At 34.7% G+C, this 18,292-nt stretch overlaps 1 protein-coding gene across 17 annotated transcripts in view; it reads right to left on the bottom strand.

Annotated features, from left to right (window-relative positions):
* The window catches only part of GPHN (gephyrin), a 789,636-nt gene that overhangs the window by 487,225 nt on the left and 284,119 nt on the right, over positions 1–18,292 (bottom strand). For 16 of the 17 annotated variants that reach the window (XM_021004811.2, XM_021004814.2, XM_021004816.2 and 13 more), the window contains exon 3: positions 418–475. The exons of the other annotated variant lie outside the window; for it this stretch is intronic. In XM_021004811.2, coding sequence (XP_020860470.1) covers positions 418–475 — 58 coding nt within the window. The remainder of the gene's footprint in view (positions 1–417; positions 476–18,292) is intronic. 17 annotated transcript variants of the gene reach the window in all.

Genomic DNA, 18,292 nt, shown 5'->3' with positions numbered 1-18,292 from the left:
TTTAACATGCATACATTTTAATATTACTCTTATTTGTAACTCACCATTTTAGTTTATTAATTATACTAAGCAGCAAATATCCTTAGCACCAAAAGTTTGGTTGATCTGTTATGCACCACCAGCTGAAGTGCCTCTTCTAAAGTCATTATATCCCCAATGCACAAATTTTCACAGAAATTGAATAATTCCTATTTATGTTTATTATAATTTCTCATTAAAGATCTCTTCAGATGGTTAAGTGAAGTCAGATGATGAATAATAACTCTGTGCCCTCTTTAAGAATTATTACTAATTAGGAATTCAATAATGTTTCAACATACTTAGTAATTTTTATCTTTTTTTTTAAAGGAAGAATTCTTTTCTTTCCCTCCCCAGGCCTACTTTTTTTTTTCAGAGTTGAAGGATATTATACTGTACCTTAATTTCTTCTATTTCATCTGGTACTATCTTGTAAGCCGATATAGTCCCACCCAACCTGAAATTGGGAGAAGAAAATACTCTCAAAATCAAGAACAGTATATAAGAAAATATGGAAAATATAAAATGCAACATCTTCCAACTAGTTTATAAGAAAAAGTAAGTGACATGAGGGAAGATGGATACCTACTGGCTGTATTTCAACAAAAACTATGCATTACTGGTTAGTAGGTTGAAGAAGGAGTATCATGAGTTAGCAAGTGTAGGCAACAAGGCACCTCCTTCATTTTATATCCAGTGAGGCTTCCTTTTTCAACTACGACAAACATTAAATTTAAATACAGAAAGAAAATGAGCTTGGAACCAGATCTCCAAATCACTATCATAAAATGAGATTTTTTTCAAAAATAATGAAACATATTCAATTTTGCTATTCTCATTAAAATATGACTTAATATTATTATTTAAATATATAAATAACTGATTTCAGCAACAGAAGTTTCATATCATCCATAAGACAAAAACCTAAAATATTAATTTCACAATCATTTAATCTTTACATAATGTCTGTTTTGTATGTATTACAATACACATGAATATACTTTATACACACCTATACATACACTAAGTGAGTGTGATGAAAATATATTTAAGGATAAGAATGCACAATCAAGAAAGTTTGGATAATACTAGTTTAGTGCACAACAAAGGAAATTATAAATTTGATTTAAAAATCTATTTTATAGTGCATGTAGATCTTGCTACTAACACTTTGACACACATATATTATCTACATTGGAATCCAGTTTTACAAAGTAAAAAAAAAAAAGGTAATTAAAGACTCCCAGATAAATATTACTACATATCAATTCAATGTCAAACCACTTCTACTCTTAAAGTCAGAGGCAGCAGATGGCTTAATATATGTCCATGGAAATTGAAGAGACAGAACCATATACATAACAGTCTGATGAATTTAACAGACTGACTAAATCAGGGGTGGTGAACCTGCAGCCTGGAAGCCACATGTGGCCTTCTAGGTGCTTGGGTGTGGCCTTTTGACTAAGTCCAGGTTTTACAAAACAAATCTTTTTATTAAGGAGATTTGTTCTGTGAAGTTTGGATTCAGTCAAAGGGCTGCATTTGAGGACCTACAGGGCCACATGTGGTCTTCAGGCCACAGGTTACCCACTGCTGGAATAAATGATCTGGCCAAAGGCAAGAAGGTCATTCTGACTATACTAATCAGATAAATGACAAAAGGGCTATATAAGTGATGTGAAAAGTGAACAGACATAACATAGCAAATAAATTCTAGAAATAATGAAGGAAAAAAACTGACTCATAAACAAACATATTCTTAGAGAAACTAGCTCCACAAAGCAACTTGCTCTTATTCCTTTCTTTCCTCTTCATTTTTATCTACCACTCATATTATTTCACCAACTTTGTATCATGCCTACTTCTGTGGATATGAAATTTTTCAGAGAGAAAAGTAATTTTCAACAACTCAAGCTTTCAAAAGACTCTGATCTTTACAATGATATGCAAACTAGGTATCACTGCACGTCTTATAAACACTGACAGATTTCAACTGTAAATAAGTTCCAAAGAATTTTTCACTCCAAATTAATTTTGAATTTTAAGATACTTGAATAAACTTGACATTACAGAAAAAGTAATTTAAATCTTTCAAATGTGTATAACAATTACTGCTGAAATAATATTTGACTCAGAATTCTGTATGAGATAGCTGACTGAATTCCCTGAGTAATTTAACATTAAGGTGCATATAAAGGGAATATACTATAGCTCTCAAATCAGAAATTTAATACTATGATATGAATGTTTGAGTTATTTATAATTCCAGTTTTAAAATAATAATCTATGTCACCTAACCTTTGATTATAAATTGCTTTATATTGTTTTATAATTATTTCACATAATAAATTTTGTTTCCACCATTAAACAATACATTTTATACTTCTATTGTGCCTATGGTACCTAACACAGTCCTGAACATTTAGTGAATATTTAATTAATATATATTGAATGAACTTTTAAATATTGCAGAAAAACAATACATTAAGCAATAACAAAATGAAACAAAGGAAATAAAACTTAATACATGGGGTGTGTACAATATCAGTACAATCACTAGTCAAAATTTTAAAGATAAAATGTCATTTACATGATTTTCATAATAGCTTAACACAATGCTTTGCACACAATAAGTACTCAATATTTTTATTTTTTAAATTGTAGACTTAAATACTAAAACAAATATACAATAGAGAAAAGAAAAAGAAACATACACTTAAGTATTGAAACTTAAATACAAAATAAGAAATGGGGAAAAAAAAGCATGTCATGTGCACAGAAGAACATAAGAGAGAATTCAAAACATATAGCAATAAATTTCCATTTCAAAAAAGCCTACATAATAAATACCATGCATTGAGAGCTGTCCATCTTTTCTTTGCTTCCTTGTAAGTTTTCTTTTGTTCTCTGCTGTGCACTTTTTAATTTGTTTTTTTCTCCTCCTTTCTCCTCCTCTCCTCCCGAAGGCTACAATTAAGATTGTGTGTGTGTGTGTGTGTGTGTGTGTGTGTGTGTGTGTGTGTGTGTGTGTGTGTACTTCCCTCTTGAACCCATTCCCAATGAAAGTAGTGTTCCAGAACTAACAGCCACCTTCCCTTGTCTAATTCCTCTGTGTTGGTTCTTCTTCTTGCACCTCATTTGTATAAAATAATCACTCTTTTTTGGTGTTCCTAAAAGGGTTTAATTTTTAAAGTCATATCGCACTCAGGTCTACCCTAATCTTTCTTATGAACTACCCAATTACTAATAACTAATAACTATCTTAGACATACATTTTACATACATAAAAGGTAAACAATCTGTCCTTATTGAGTCCTTTGTAGTTAGCTTTTGTATGAACCTTAAATTTCTTTTGGCTCTTGTAGGTCAAATCTTCTATTAAATTCAGTTTTGTAAAAAAAAATTAAATGTCCATTTTTTTCATTCAGGATTATGTTTAGCTTTACTGGGCATGATATTTTCGGCGAGAACCCTAGTTCTTCTGCTCTTTAATATAGAGTGTTCCAAGACCTGTGGTCTTTTAGTGTTACCACTGCTAGGTCCTGTGTGATACTAATTGTGGTACCGCCATATTTAGATGTTTTTTTTCTTATTGTTAATAATATTTTATCCCTTAACTGGGGGTTTCAGGATTTGACTACAACATTCCTGTGGGTTTTCCTCATAGAATCTCCCTCAGGTGGTAACTGATGGATTTTTTCTATTTCTACTCTCCCCTCTTGTTCTAATGGACAATTTTCTTTAATTATTTCTTATATTATTGTATTGAGATTCTTTTTTTTTTTTAAATCATGGCTTTCAGGTAGTCCAATTATTCTTATGTTTTCTCTTCTTAATCTGTTCTCCAGATTAGTTATTTATCTTATGAGATGTTTCATATTCTCTTCTATTTTTTAATTTCTTTATATTTTGTTCTATTATTTCTTAATTTCTTATAACTTCATTGGCTTCCCCTTGCCTATTTCTAATTTTTTATTTTTTAATTAATTAATTTATTTTTGCTTTTTGGTGAGGCAATGGAGTTAAGTGACTTGCCCAGGGTCACACACTAATCAGTGTCAAATGTTTGAGGCCACATTTGAACTCAGGGCCTCCTGACTCCAAGGCCAGAGCTCTATCCACTGTACCACCTGGCTGCTCCCAATTCTGACTTTCAAGGAGTCATTTTCTTCCTTAAGATTCTGGATCTCCTTTTCTAATTGGTTGAACTTTCTTTTCATCATCTTTTTGTTTTTCTTGTTTTTTTTGTTTGTTTTGTTTTAGTTTTTCCCCAATCTCTCTAATTTGAGCTTTAAAGTCTTTTTTAAAGTTCTCCTATAAATCATTTTTGGGCAGACGTTGCTCTTTCGGACAGAAGAGGGGTTTCTTTGCTCCTCTGAAGATGAACCCTGTTCTTCTTCATTCTCACAGTAACTCTCCATGGTTGGATCCTTTCTCTTTTGCCTGTGCATTTCTCTTTTAACTTGTAGTTGCTTAGTTTTTGTAATCACTTCCAGTCTTGGGGTAAGAGGGATGGCACCTCTGGCTGCAGATCCTCCTTCAGTTCTCCCCTCTGATAACGGAACCAAAACCAAGACCTTTAGCCTCCTGTAAGTGTCCACAGCCAAGCAATACCTCTACCCCACTGCTTCTGCACTCACTGGGTATGTGCTGGTTCCTTCTCACTTCCAGCCAAGCTCCGCAGCACAGCTGGGTCTGGTGTTTCTTGTCAGCAGAGGTTCCCTCAATCTTCCCCTGCTCAGCTGCCCAGCTTGCCTCACTGTCCTGGGGAAGAAAGTTCCTGTGGCTGAGGCTGAGGCAGCCTCCCAATCCAGCCAACCTCAGGGCTTGCCACTTTTTGGACCTAGCCTGCAGGTGTTTAATCTTCACAGGGACCAAACCTCATCCTGAGATTTTTCTTCAGATCTTCTCTGAATGTCCCAGGAGGACTCCTGTTCTGCCTCTACTCTTATTTATTTTTACTGATCTATGTTTGCCCTGATGTGCTATTTTATCTCTTTTGTGGGGGGAAATCTTGAGAGCCTGGAATTTTCTGACCTACTCTGCCATCTTCCCAGAATCCTCTCCCATAAGTACTTTATATTAATTATTATTCATTCATTCATTCATTCATTCATTCATATATAACTATACACAACTTTTCAATGTTGCTGACTGAACTATGAATTCTATGATAGCAGCCATCCCATATTTGTAGACTCCATAATGTACAGATAGCACAGTGCCTTGCACATAATGGATATTCAGTGAATATTTATTGAATAAATGAATGCCCGCTAACGCAATTTTGGTAAGTTAGATGTCTCTAGCTGATATCTATGTATCTTTCTATCTCTATGATTCTCATTCTCCCAACCACAAACAAAACCACACCTGCAAATTTCTACTTGAAAATATGGCAAAACCTTATTATCAAAAATAGCATCACAATGCTAAGAAAACAGTATGCTGTTTTCTCAGAAAAGTCAATTAATGAATGGAAAAGAACAGTCAAGGAGAAATATGCTATACCTTCAATTTTTAAAATTTCAAGATTATTTGGTGTAGTGTCAACAATATGTTAAAAAGGTAAGACAGTTACCATCAGACTAGAATGCTATCATAGTAAAAAATTATCCTCGAACTTCTTTGGGAATACAACAACACTCAACAACAAATAACTTGTAAGAATACTTTTTACTAATATCAGTCTACTTAGTTTTATGTAATATTTTCCAATCCAGTTGCACACATAGGAAATTCTTGTTCAGCCTTATTATCACCTTTGTCACCTTTCATCCTATTAAATATAAAATGTTATTTTGGCATTAATAATGCAATAGCATTATGTCTAAAAAAAGGTACATACCTTAATTAAAAAAATTCTTCATTGTTAAAAAATGCTAACCATTATCTGAGCCTTCAGCAAGTAGTAATCTTTTTTGCTGGTGGAGGGTCTTGCCTCAATGTTGATGGCTGCTGACTGATCAGGATGGTGGTTGCTAAAGGCTGAGGTGGCTGTGGCAATTTCTTAAAGTAAGACAACAGTGAAGTTTGCCACATCGACTGACTCTCTTCCTTTCACTTGAACACTTAGAGGCCATTGTATGGTTATTCTGATTTCAATATTGTTGTGTCTTAGGGAATAAAAAGGCCCAAGGAGAGGGAGAGAGACAGGTAACAACTGGCCGGTGGAGCAGTAAAAACACATACAACATTTATCGATAAATTCATCATCTTCTATGGGCATAAATCATGGTCCAACAAAATAATTACAACAGTAACATCATAAACTACAAAAGCAACATCAAAAAGATCACTGATTACAGATCACCATAACAGATATAACAATAAAATCTGAAATACTGCAAGAATTACCAAAATGTGACATACATAATTTGAGCACATGCTATTGAAAAAATGACACCAATAGATTTGCTCCATGCAGGGTTGCCACAAACCTTCAATTTGTAAAAAAAAAAAAAAAGCAATATCTGCACAGTGCAATAAAATGAAGTATGCCTGTATTTTAAAGCAGAAAACACAAAACTTCTCTGACTAGCTAAAGAACACAAAAGTCTATCAGTGCAACAGATTTAAGCAAGACCCAGAAGCAACTGAACATTGCAACCTAGTGTTCTATATATTCAAGACCACCAACTACTAGGCTAAAGATTTCTTACTCTACAAAAACTGACGAGAAATGGATAAAGGAGTTTGGTAGTGATTAGGTTTAAACCAACATTTTACTCCATATGATCTCTACAAATTCCAAATGTATACCTCAATAATAAAAGGTGACATCATAAAATAATTAGAAGAGAATGGAAAGAATTACCTTGTAACTGAATGACTTGCAGATGAATTCTAAATTAATATGAATATATGATAATAATATAAGCATTCTTCAAAAGATATGTGGTCAAATGATATGAAGAGGCAATTTTTAAGAGAAATGCAAGCAGGGAGGGAAGGGGAGAAAAATTTAAAACTCAAAAGCTTACAGAAGGGGAAGCTAGGTGGCCCAGTGAATACAGCTCTGGCCTTGGAGTCAGGTGGACCTGAGTTCAAATCTAGCCTCAGACACTTGACACTTACTAGCTATGTGACCTTGGGCAAGTCACTTAACCCTGACTGCCTCGCCAAAAAGCAAAAAAGAAAAGTTTATGGAAGTGATTGTTAATAAATAAAAATAAATGAATAAAAAAGAATGTTAAAAAATAAAAGAAATAGAAGCTATGAAAGAGTCCTCCAAATTATTAATAAAAAAAATGTTCAAATCAACATAACTGTGAGTTTCATCTCATACGTATCAGCGTGGCAAGCATGATAAAAGATGAAAATGGCAAATGTTAGAGGATAGTGGAAAGACAGATATACTAAAGGACAGTAGAATAATACTGTGAATTGATCTAACTCTTCTGGAAAACAACTGGGAATGACATTTAAAAAGTCACTGAACTGTATGTACCATTTAACCCAATTATACTACTAATAGGCATATATGCCTAGTAAGGGATCAAAGTGGAGGGAGAAATCTCGTATTTGCAACAACTTTTTATAGTAGCAAAGAACTGTAAAGAAAGTGAGTTACCATCAGCTGGGGGAACGATTAAATATATCATGGTATGTTAATGCAGCATAACATTATTGCAGAGTAAAAAGTCTAATACGATGGATTCAGAGTAACTTGAGAATACTTATATGGAAACTAGGAGAACAATTTACACATAAAGGAAAAAAACACTCAAAGTTTTCATTGCATCATCTAATCATGACTTTAAAGAAATAATGGTGGACAGTGTCTTCTACCTATCGGCATTAAGGTGTTGAACAAGACGTATAGAAATGAACTTTTCACACATTAGCAATGTGATTTTGTTTTTGCTCCATTTAACTGTTATAACACAGGGTTGGGGTTTTTTTGTTTTTGGTTTTTTTTTGGTGAGGCAATTGGGGTTAAGTGACTTGCCCAGGGTCACCCAGCTAGTAAGTGTCAAGTGTCTGGTCTGAGGCCGCATTTGAACTCAGATCCTCCTGACTTTGGGACTCGTGCTCTACCCACTGCATCACTTGGCTGCCCCATAAGACAGGGCTTCAATGGAGGGGTAGGAAATCATTATGATGGTGACTTTTTAAAAAAGGCATCAATAAAACATTACAATAACAAAAACCACCACAACAACAAACCTTTAAGTTAGTTACCACTGAAACCATTCCCTTCCCAAACCTTCACCTATTTCCTCTTTAGGAATTTCATCAGAGAAAGCCACAGAATTAGCAGTGGTAGATTCTTTCCTTCTAATCAGTGGCTTTATTGTCAGTCCACACTCCCAACTCTACATCCTTTCCTCATGGTCAATCTCAAAGCTTTGGGAAATGAAAAGTACAGCCTTGCCTTTCAGCCTTAACAAAAAAGTTGGGGATTCCTTTTTTTCCTCTTGAACTACGGGAGGAATGGCAACTATACAGCATAGCTGGGAAGAAGTCACAAGAGTTTAAACCTGGTATTTCAGGAAGAAACAACTGTAAATAAACGTTTAGAGGCATACAAGCAAATCAATATTTATTTCATGCTTTGGCTGTCAATAGCTGTGAGATTACTTACTAGCAAACATCAGCACATAAGATATATTTTTCTAAATAAAAGTTTACAGGAGGCCCAAAAACACTACAATAATACATCTAACAGTTCAGAGGCATGTTTGTGTTCTTTTAAACACATAGAAAGGCTTAACCAGTATTGGTGTATATATTCATACTCTAGACCAGTGGTGTCAAACTCAAATACAAATGGTGGTCACTAATGCATATATTAGGATCCCTTTGGGCTGCATACTGATTTAGTTTTAAAATGTGATACTATTTGTTTATTGTGTTTTTGTTTTGTTAAATATTTCCCAATTACGTTTTAACCTGGTTTTGGCTGAATTCTAGTCATATGGCCGATGGGCTGTATGTTGGACACCTCTGCTCTAGAACATATATACATACAATCTAGGAATTTACTTCAAAGTAATGAGTTCAAGTCACAACAATCCATAGTTCATCTATTGTATTGATAAGCAATTTCATTTAACTTAAGTAAAAAGAGCCACAGCAGACTTTTTACACCTTTGTTGTTTCACTATTCAAGAGAAATCGACAGAATCAATATGTCAAAACATATTAGTACTCCCCAGACTATTATGGCATTTTAAATGAGAATCTACATATGAACAAATAAAAATAGCATAATCATCACATAAAACATAGAAGACATATGACATTTATGAAACAGCTACATAAGAGATATCTAATCTGGCTTAGATCATTAGAAGTAACTATGAATCTTTGACAATGTAGTATTACAATTACCTGAAAAGGATGGTTCATTTAACTAGTACATAGTCAATTCAATTCATAGTTACTAAATAACAACAAATGTTACAAGGTGAGAAGCAAAATAGCTTGGTGAATGAATAGTAAGCTAACTTCAGAATCAGAAAGAGGGTTCAAATTCCACAGTTAAGAATATTTTACACATTTTTAAAACTAAGTTTCATTGCATAAAAATTAAAATAAATAAGTTAAAATTTATTGTATTTACAAATCTAAAAACCTTATAGAATATTCAAAAACAGGTAGGTAGACTGGATTTAGCTTGGACATGTTCACTGAGCCCTTCTCTAGAATGTAAATTGCAGAAGTGTTACTAATATACTCTGTTAGAAGTTTTAGCACCTGGGATTCTCTACAGCCAATGTGTGAAACCTACACAAACCTCATTCCAAACTAGTCCTAATCAAATTAAAATATATTTCAGAAATGCTTAACAAAATAAATAAAAATGCAGTACAACATAGATAATGTTGATTTGTGTTTTTCTAAGTCAATATGCAGCAGGCAGTGATCTTTTCCATTTGAGTTTCACACTACTGCTATACATTAACGAAATCGCTGGTCCAGACTACTCTCTCACATCCCTATCCAAAATGTACTAGGCATTAGGGGATAAGCTCTGAAGGAACTTACATTTTACTGGAGGAACAGAGTAAGTATAGCAAATACAAGATAAGAAGAGAAGACATTGATAGTGGAATGGGTCAAGATTTTCTGTAGAAGATGACTCCTGGGTTAAGGATTCTACTAATGAGTTGGGAGTTGGGGGGAGGATACAATCTATACAAAGTCATGCAGTCAGGAGATGGAATGCTATGATTGGAGGAATAAAAAGGCCAATCAGCGTGGACAAGAGAATGCATGAAAGATAAATGGGACACGCATTCAAGTCTGCAAAGATAGGATGAAGTCAGATCATGAAGAAATGTAAATACCAAGCAGAGATATTTTGTTTTATCTTAGAAACAAGAAGCCACTAAGATTCCTGAGGAAAAAAAAAATTATTTTGGCAGCTGGACAGAAGACATATTGCAGAGAGGAGTGAGTACCAGAGGGAAGCAAATTAGTTTAGGTGTGAGGTGATGAAATCCTAAGCTAGATAATAGCTGAATGAGCAGAGAGAAGAAAGCAGTGACAAGAAAGACTGTGGAGTCAAAATCAACATGTTGGCAAAAGGTACTTCAAACTGGCACTCTCAAACTACTGGGTCTGATCAAGTCTAGAATCAAACCAGGGATTCCTGTCTGTTCATTGGTAACCTAAGTAAACTTGGGTCTAGTGATATGGTTCTCATTTAGTTGTTCAAGAACCCTTAGAGCTCCATGACAATAGGTGAAGGGTTTCATGCTAAAAAAATTTTTTAATGACGCCTTAAGCAGTAAATAATTGGTTGATTATGTTGTCAATATATTTTCCTCCATGAAAATAAACTTGTTTGAAAGATTATAGATTTGTTTCTATAGCAATTCAAAACTATCATGATTTGCACAGAACAATTTTGTTGTTTATGGTGTGATTACCTCAGTTCCTTCTCAGCGTAAATTTGTACAGTTTTTGAACCTGACACCAAACTGTTTTCAAACTGACATAAGGCTTCAACATTGCAGCACAAACTAATTCCGGAACAAATGGTCACACCTACGTAGGCATATATCCTCATCTGTGGTCTGTATGCTGCAGCACACTAGAGCCTTCATTCCCATCAGTTACTCTAGATTTATACCTTATCAGTTGTATAATTATACGATCATGAAGTTAGGAATATCTGAGCTTCTGTAGTGCAAAAGGCCTGTCTGAAAACCATGAAAACTGGGTATGCACAAGTTAAGCCATATTGCACTATCACAGACCATCACGAATGTTTTTCAGAAACAAATTAATATTGTCTCTCATTGTAGCATCAAGGCTGTTATCCTATTTAAGTTCATCCTCCTCTTATGTTATTATTCTTCTATTTTTGTTGATGTTGTTCAGCTGTTTCACTCCTGTCTAACTCTGCATGACCCCATTTTGGGGTTTTCTTGGCAAAGATACTGGAGTGGTTCACCATTTCTTTCTCCAGCTCATTTTACAGATAAGGAAACTGGGGCAAAAAAGGCAACAGGGGTAAGTGACCTGCCCAGGGTCACACAGCTAGTATCTGAGGCCAGATTTGAACTCATGAAGATGAGTCTTCCTGATTTCCAGTCAAATGCTCTATCCGCTACACCATTCTTTTATCTTGCAGATTTTTAAATGAACAAAATTTGTAAAATAAAGAAATTTAATAACGAAGTCTTGCAGATGTAAGCACATTAGGCTTTCCTGGATGAATTTACTTTTTGTCTACTGATTTTTACAGCAAGTCCAAAACAAAATATTTGTAATTATTTTATAATAAGTTTTCATAATTATAGGTAGAATATAATTTCGTATTTTATTATTATATAATATAAATTCTAATGAGGAGTTTTGGGGGTATAAAATTACTATAGTTATTTGCACTTAACAAATAAATCTAAAATAATATTATGAGTAACCTATTAAATTATTCTGTAGGGAGTTCACAGCATATTTTTTTGTGGTGGGAAAGAAGTTTTTAGAACAACAAAAAAGTGGGAGCCATTGGTCTAGTATCAAGCACTCTCATGAGGTCTGACTCTATTAGTCTAGTTCAATTCTCAGGGAGCTACACCTGAGACCTAAACTTGACCCCCAGACTGAAATGCCCTAAATATTTCCCAGACAGAAATAATCCTTTTATATCTAGGATGAAACATCTGTTAACTATTGTAATGTATTATCTCTGTTAGGACACAACACACAAAGGACAAAGAAAAACAACAGGAAGCAGCAATGGATTTGAGATAGAAAGAGCTTGTTATGAATTCTAGCTAGTATTTACACCCTGTATGACCTTAGGCAAGACATAACAAGTTGTCTTAGCCTCCGATTCTGAAGCTGTAAAGTAAGGAATAAGTTAGATTCGATTTTTAATATTGTTTTCACCTCAAAATCCTATAATCCTATGATATAAATTGACAGTGACAGAATGTGATATTCCTTTGTGCCAGACTATCAGAGCTTTGCACCACAAGCTAACATGTTCCAGGCCATCAGAACATTAGGAATCTGTCCCAGAAAATGATTGATGAAATCTCACTGATGAACAAAATCACCTCAGAACTTCTGTAATTAGATAGATTTTAAGAATTTCAGGCATTCAGAGTATCATGGATATCACATTCCTATCTTTGATTGTTTTATATTTTGTTTCTACTGGCTCTTACTAAGCACCTAATATGTGCCAGGCAATATGCTATTTTCCAGGGATACAAAGAAAGGCAAAAGACAGTCCTTGCTCTCAGGGAGCTCACAATCAGAGATTCCAGAAAAGGCTCAGAGAAGCAGCTAGAAAGAAATTCCTGTCATATTTCTATATATATCAGTCTTTAACAACACAAATTCCACCTTCCACCTACCACCAAGGTCCCACAATTTGAAAGGCAAAGTAATATGATGTATCCTCAGTCTCCTACTGGTGAGAAGATGAGATTATAGACACTCAGACACACACAACAACCATATCTCTCAGCTGAGAGAGAATCTAAAAGAAACTTACCCATGTAGCTATAACTTGGTCGAGAAAAAAAAAACTGAAAGAAATAGCATTATCAAGTCTGAGTTCATTGTCAAGACCCTTAACTAAGTGACAAAGTTCTGCTGAGAAAAGGGACACATAAGTTAGTAAACTGATGGAAAGCTACTCCACACCTAACCGTGGAAAGACTGAGCAACTTGCTTGTGTACAAAATGGTGCCAGAGACTTGACAGGGATCCTGCAAAGACAAACCTCTGTAAATACTCATTGCTTACAGATGAATTGGTTATATTCTCTGATAAATAAATGAAGACAGATAAACAGCGAGGTGGCACAGTGCACAGATTTCCGGGTCTGGAGTCAGAAAGGCTCATTTTCCTGTGTTCAAATCTGTCTTCAGTCACTTCCTACCTGTGTGACCCTAAGCAAGTCACTTAACCCTGTCTGCCTCAGTTTTCTCATTTGTAAAATGAGCTAAAGAAGGAAATGGCAAACCACTTTCAGTATCTTTGCCAAGAAAACCCCAAATGAAGTCACAAAGTCAGACATGACTGAAATGACTGAACAACAACAAAACACACACCTCAGAGACCAATTCTTAAAAGACTGATTCCTATGATCACTCAGAAACAGATATTTCAAATGAAGACTCTGCATATTGTAGTCCAACTAAACCCAATTCAAATTATGGAAGATGACTAAACACAGAAGCAATGACTTTTCTAGTAGTATTTCAGCTATAGAAATCTCTAGGGTATGACAGACACATTGCAGAGTGTAGTATTCAACAGATATTCAACCTTGGACCTTCCTAAGTTTCAGTCTAAGAAGGTAGGACTATAATTCTGCGAAGGAAAATATTCAGCTCTCTAATATCAACTAGCTGAAGTATAGTGGCAAAAGGTCAGAAGTTCTCAGGAAAACTATATATATATTCAATTTGTGGCCAAACTAACTTACTTAAGATTTATCAGGGCAAACTGGAAAAAAAAAATTTGTATTTGTAGTGAGGCAATGATGGTAATGTTTATCCATGTAATGTGTGCTTTGCATTTGTTCAATGCATATTTATTATATTTTCAATGTTTTCACTGAATTATTTTCTTGTTCATGTTCATTTGCTTTTGTGCTACTATCACATATGTACTGAACTGTAACTATGCATAGTCTTGCTATTTAATTGTTGATATACCTCTGTTATTGCCTATTATGCTATTCTATTGACCTTCTGATGAGATTGCTTTAGTTTTTTGTTCTGCTGCATATTTGGTTGTATAATATGGATACGAACATATTGCTGTGACATGTGCATGTATTATGATCTATATCTATTTTAGACATAGTCACCATAGTCTGTGAAGTAATGCTTTACAATACTGTGTCACAAATATAGTTGGTGTATATTTCCTTTGAATGACATATGATGATTACCTGGGATGCTGTGTTAATATTTCTTGTTCTATTAATCGCTGAAATTTATTTTCATGCTGTGATGTATATTTCCAAATGTCAAGTATACTGCAGTTGATTTTGCAAAAGACCACAAATTCCATAATCCAGTGAAAGAATATTATACATGGAAGCCACTCAGATACACAGAACTGCCCTGTAAAGGATAAAATATTTTGGAAGGAATGAAATTCTTTGGCTTGGCCATATTCTACACATAATGGAGGGACTGTAACTTTTAAATAAACAAAATTCCAAAAAACGGAAAAGTATGAGAGGAAACCCAGCAGTAAGTTTGAACTGAGCACTGGGGAGCAGTACAGGTGCATTTACCTTTCAATTTCAAGAACAAACTGGGAAAGATCCTAGAGTTGATGAGCTGTTTCAGCCTTCCTCAGGTTACTGAAAGCCCAAGAAAGACTGTGGCTGAAATAGATATTTCTTTTCTGGAGAACTCATAAAAAATGGAGATGAGTTCTGTTTCCCCTCTCCCCTTATAACTGTTTATTTAAGTTGGCAAATAACAAATAATTTTTTCCAATTAACCTTGTTTATAATTCCTTATTTCATTAGTAATTCAATGCCAGACTACTCTACTGCTTTTAATCTATATGATTCATTATTTGTGAATAGAGAAATGCAAAGAAAAGGAGTAGTGACTAGTTCTGATATATAAGCAAAAATAAATTACTGATGAATTTTGATATAGACGACCAGCTTGGGAGTAATATTTTTAAAATAATAATAAAGTTATTAAAAATTTAAAGGCATTTATTTCAGTTTAAAAGTATTTATTTTCCTCTATCTCTCAACCTCTTACCCCATTAAAAAAGACGTTTAGTCAATGCTGTCTTTTTTTATCCCACATGGTCAGGTCCAAAAATATTTCCCAATTCTGCATTTTGACATCATCACCTCCCTTATCAGGAGGTGGACATTTACATAATCATATGTCCCCCCACAATAATTGCAATGATCTGAGATATTAAGTCTTTAAAGGTCCTTTGTTTTTACAGTGTAATAGAAATTACTCTCTTGGTTCTGATGACTTCTCTCTGAATCAGTTCATACAAGTCTCCAGGTTTAATTTCCAATTTGTCACTACAAAAGGAGTTGCTATAAATATTTTTGGTATATATGGGTCTTTTTCCTTTTTAATTTTTCTAATTATTCATGTTTTGGAGCACTTTTTCATGTTGCTATAGATAGCATGGATTTCTTCCCTTGAGAACTGTCTCTTCGTGTTCTTTGACAATTTATTCATTAGGAAGTGGTTCTCATTCATATAAATTTGCACCAGTTCCTTATACATATCCTGGAAATGAGACTTTTTAAAAAGAGGATCTTGCAGAAAAGATTCCATCCCTTTTCCCCAGTATTGTTTCCCCTTTAATTTTACCACCACTGGACTTGTTTGTGCAAAATTAATTTTAATTTGAAGCAATTAGCTGGTACAATGGATAAAGTACTAGTGTCAAGAAGCCCTGAACTGAAATTCAGTCTCCCAAACTTACTAGTCCAGGGATGTTGGGCAAGTCATTTAACCTCTGGTCACCTCAGTTTCCTCAACTGTAAAATGTAAATAGTAACTGGAGCACCTAACCTCCCACAGTTGTGAGGATCAAATGAGATAATAATTATAAAGCATTTAGCACAGTGCCTGGTACACAGGGTGAGTGAGTGTGAGAGTGTGTGTGTGTGGTGTGTGTGTGTGTGTGAGAGTCAGAGAGAGAGAGAGAGAGTATATGCTTATTCCCCTTCCTTCTCCCTTCTGCTTTTACGTAATAAAAACCGTCCATTGTATCTTCTGTGAGACTCTTTATCTAATTGGTGATGAACTTTTCTTCTATCCATAGATTTGCTAGGCAATTTCTTCCTTGCTCCTCTAATTTGTTTATGATGTGATATTTTGTATCTACACCATGCATCCATTTGGAATTTACCTTGATATATATTGTGAAGTGTTGGCCTAAAACTAATTTCCTCCAGACTACTGCTAAATTTTCTCAACAGGTTTTGTCAAATGGTGAGTTATTACCCCAGCTGCTCTGGTCTTTGGGTTTACCTAATACTAGGATACTAGATTCATTTACTATAGTATGTTGTGTACTTTATCTATTCCACTGATTAATCTCTATTTTTTAACCATTTCTAATTTTTTTTTTTGATGATGATTGTTTTGTAGCATAGTTTGAGATTTATACTTCTAGGTCCTCTTCCTTCTTCTTCATCCTCCCCCCCCCATCATTTTCGCCTCTACATTCTTGATCTTTTGTTTGCTGAGATGAATTTTTTAATTTTTCTAGTTCTATAAAGTAATCCTTAACTAACTTGATTAATACAATACTAAAGAAACAAATTACTAATGGCCATACTGTTATTTTTATTATATTAGCTTAGCCTACTCATGAGCAATTAATAGTCTTCCAATTAGTAAATTTGATTTTATTTCCTTGAGCAGTATTTTGTAGTTGTATTCATCAAGTTCCTTTGTGTTTTTTCATAGATAGACTCTCACATATTTTCTACATTCAATAGTTATTTTGAATATACTTTCTTTTTCTATCTCTTCCTATTGGATTTTGCTGGTAATATAAAAACAAGCAGATAATTTATGTGGATTTCTTTATATACCGCAACTTTGCTGAAGTTATTATTTCAGTTATTTCTTAGTAAACTGATGTGAACAGAGGTTAGTTGACTCTCTAGGGTTCTGTAACCCTCCCCCCATCACATTTTGTTTTTTTTTTTAATTAATTTATTTTAATTTAGCAAAAATTACTGCCATGAGCTTTTGAGTTTTAAATTTTTTTCCCCCTCCTTTCTCACCTCCTTCCCTTTTTCCCCATAAGTCAAAAGTGAGTCAACAGCCCTTGCTATATGGGAGCAGGCTGTTGAATGGAACATATTCAATAGTAGCAGACCATGGATACTTGTCTGGAATCAATCAATCAGGCATTTAGACACCCAGATAGTTTAACGAGTGGAGTTGTGGTACAATGGAACCCTGAGAGAGGAAGACCTAAGTTCAAATCTGAACCGAGGCACTTACTAGCTGAGTGATCTCTGGGTAACTTAACCTCTCACTGCCTCAGTTTCTTCATTTATAAAATGACGATAATAACAGCGCCTGTCACATGGTTGTTGTGAGGTTTGAATCAGATTAATATCTGTAAAGTGATATCTATCTATATAAGTATAGATAGATATCACTTCACTTTACAGATATTAATCTGATTACACATATGTGTGTACACACAGCACTTTATACATATTAGCTATTATTTATGATGTTCTTTCTGTACTCTAGGCACTGTGCTAGATGCTGGGATTGCAAAGATAAAAATGAAACAGACCCTGACCTCAAGGACCTTATATTGTGGTTGGGAAGGTAGCTTACATTCTACAGGGAACTGAATAACAAAACTGCCATTACCAGTCAAGTCAGACTACATTTCCAAGACCCATTCAAGGACTAGGTTTGGAACCCCCTTTGCCATGGAACATTCAGCCATGTATGGAGGCTGTCTCATGTCACTACAACAGTTTCTGTTATCACCAAGTGCCCAGGTAGCAGGGGGCTTCTGTTGATATTAACTTGTCTTATCACCTTCTCTTTCCTTTTCCTGGATCTTGGAGGGTAGGGCTCTACTTGAAGGACCAATCCAAGATGTAGAGGTCTGTTCTTCCAAAATCTACTTCCAAGTGTCAAGGTAATACCTCCTCCACCCTGCTTCACTAAAGCATCTTGAGAAAAACACCAGTGCCTCAGTCCTCCAATGCCATCAAATTGCACCCCACCCTGCAATAAGACTTCATACTGAACCTAAGCCACACCAGAGTCTCAGACACTAGGTTCTAGCAGAAGCCAAGTATATATTTCAC

Source organism: Phascolarctos cinereus, unplaced genomic scaffold, assembly GCF_003287225.1.
Source record: "Phascolarctos cinereus isolate Bilbo 61053 unplaced genomic scaffold, phaCin_HiC Scaffold_3;HRSCAF=262, whole genome shotgun sequence".
Classification (NCBI taxonomy): domain Eukaryota; kingdom Metazoa; phylum Chordata; class Mammalia; order Diprotodontia; family Phascolarctidae; genus Phascolarctos; species Phascolarctos cinereus.
The sequence above is the reverse complement of the archived record's forward strand: the minus strand, read 5'-3'. Positions and strand labels throughout refer to the sequence as shown.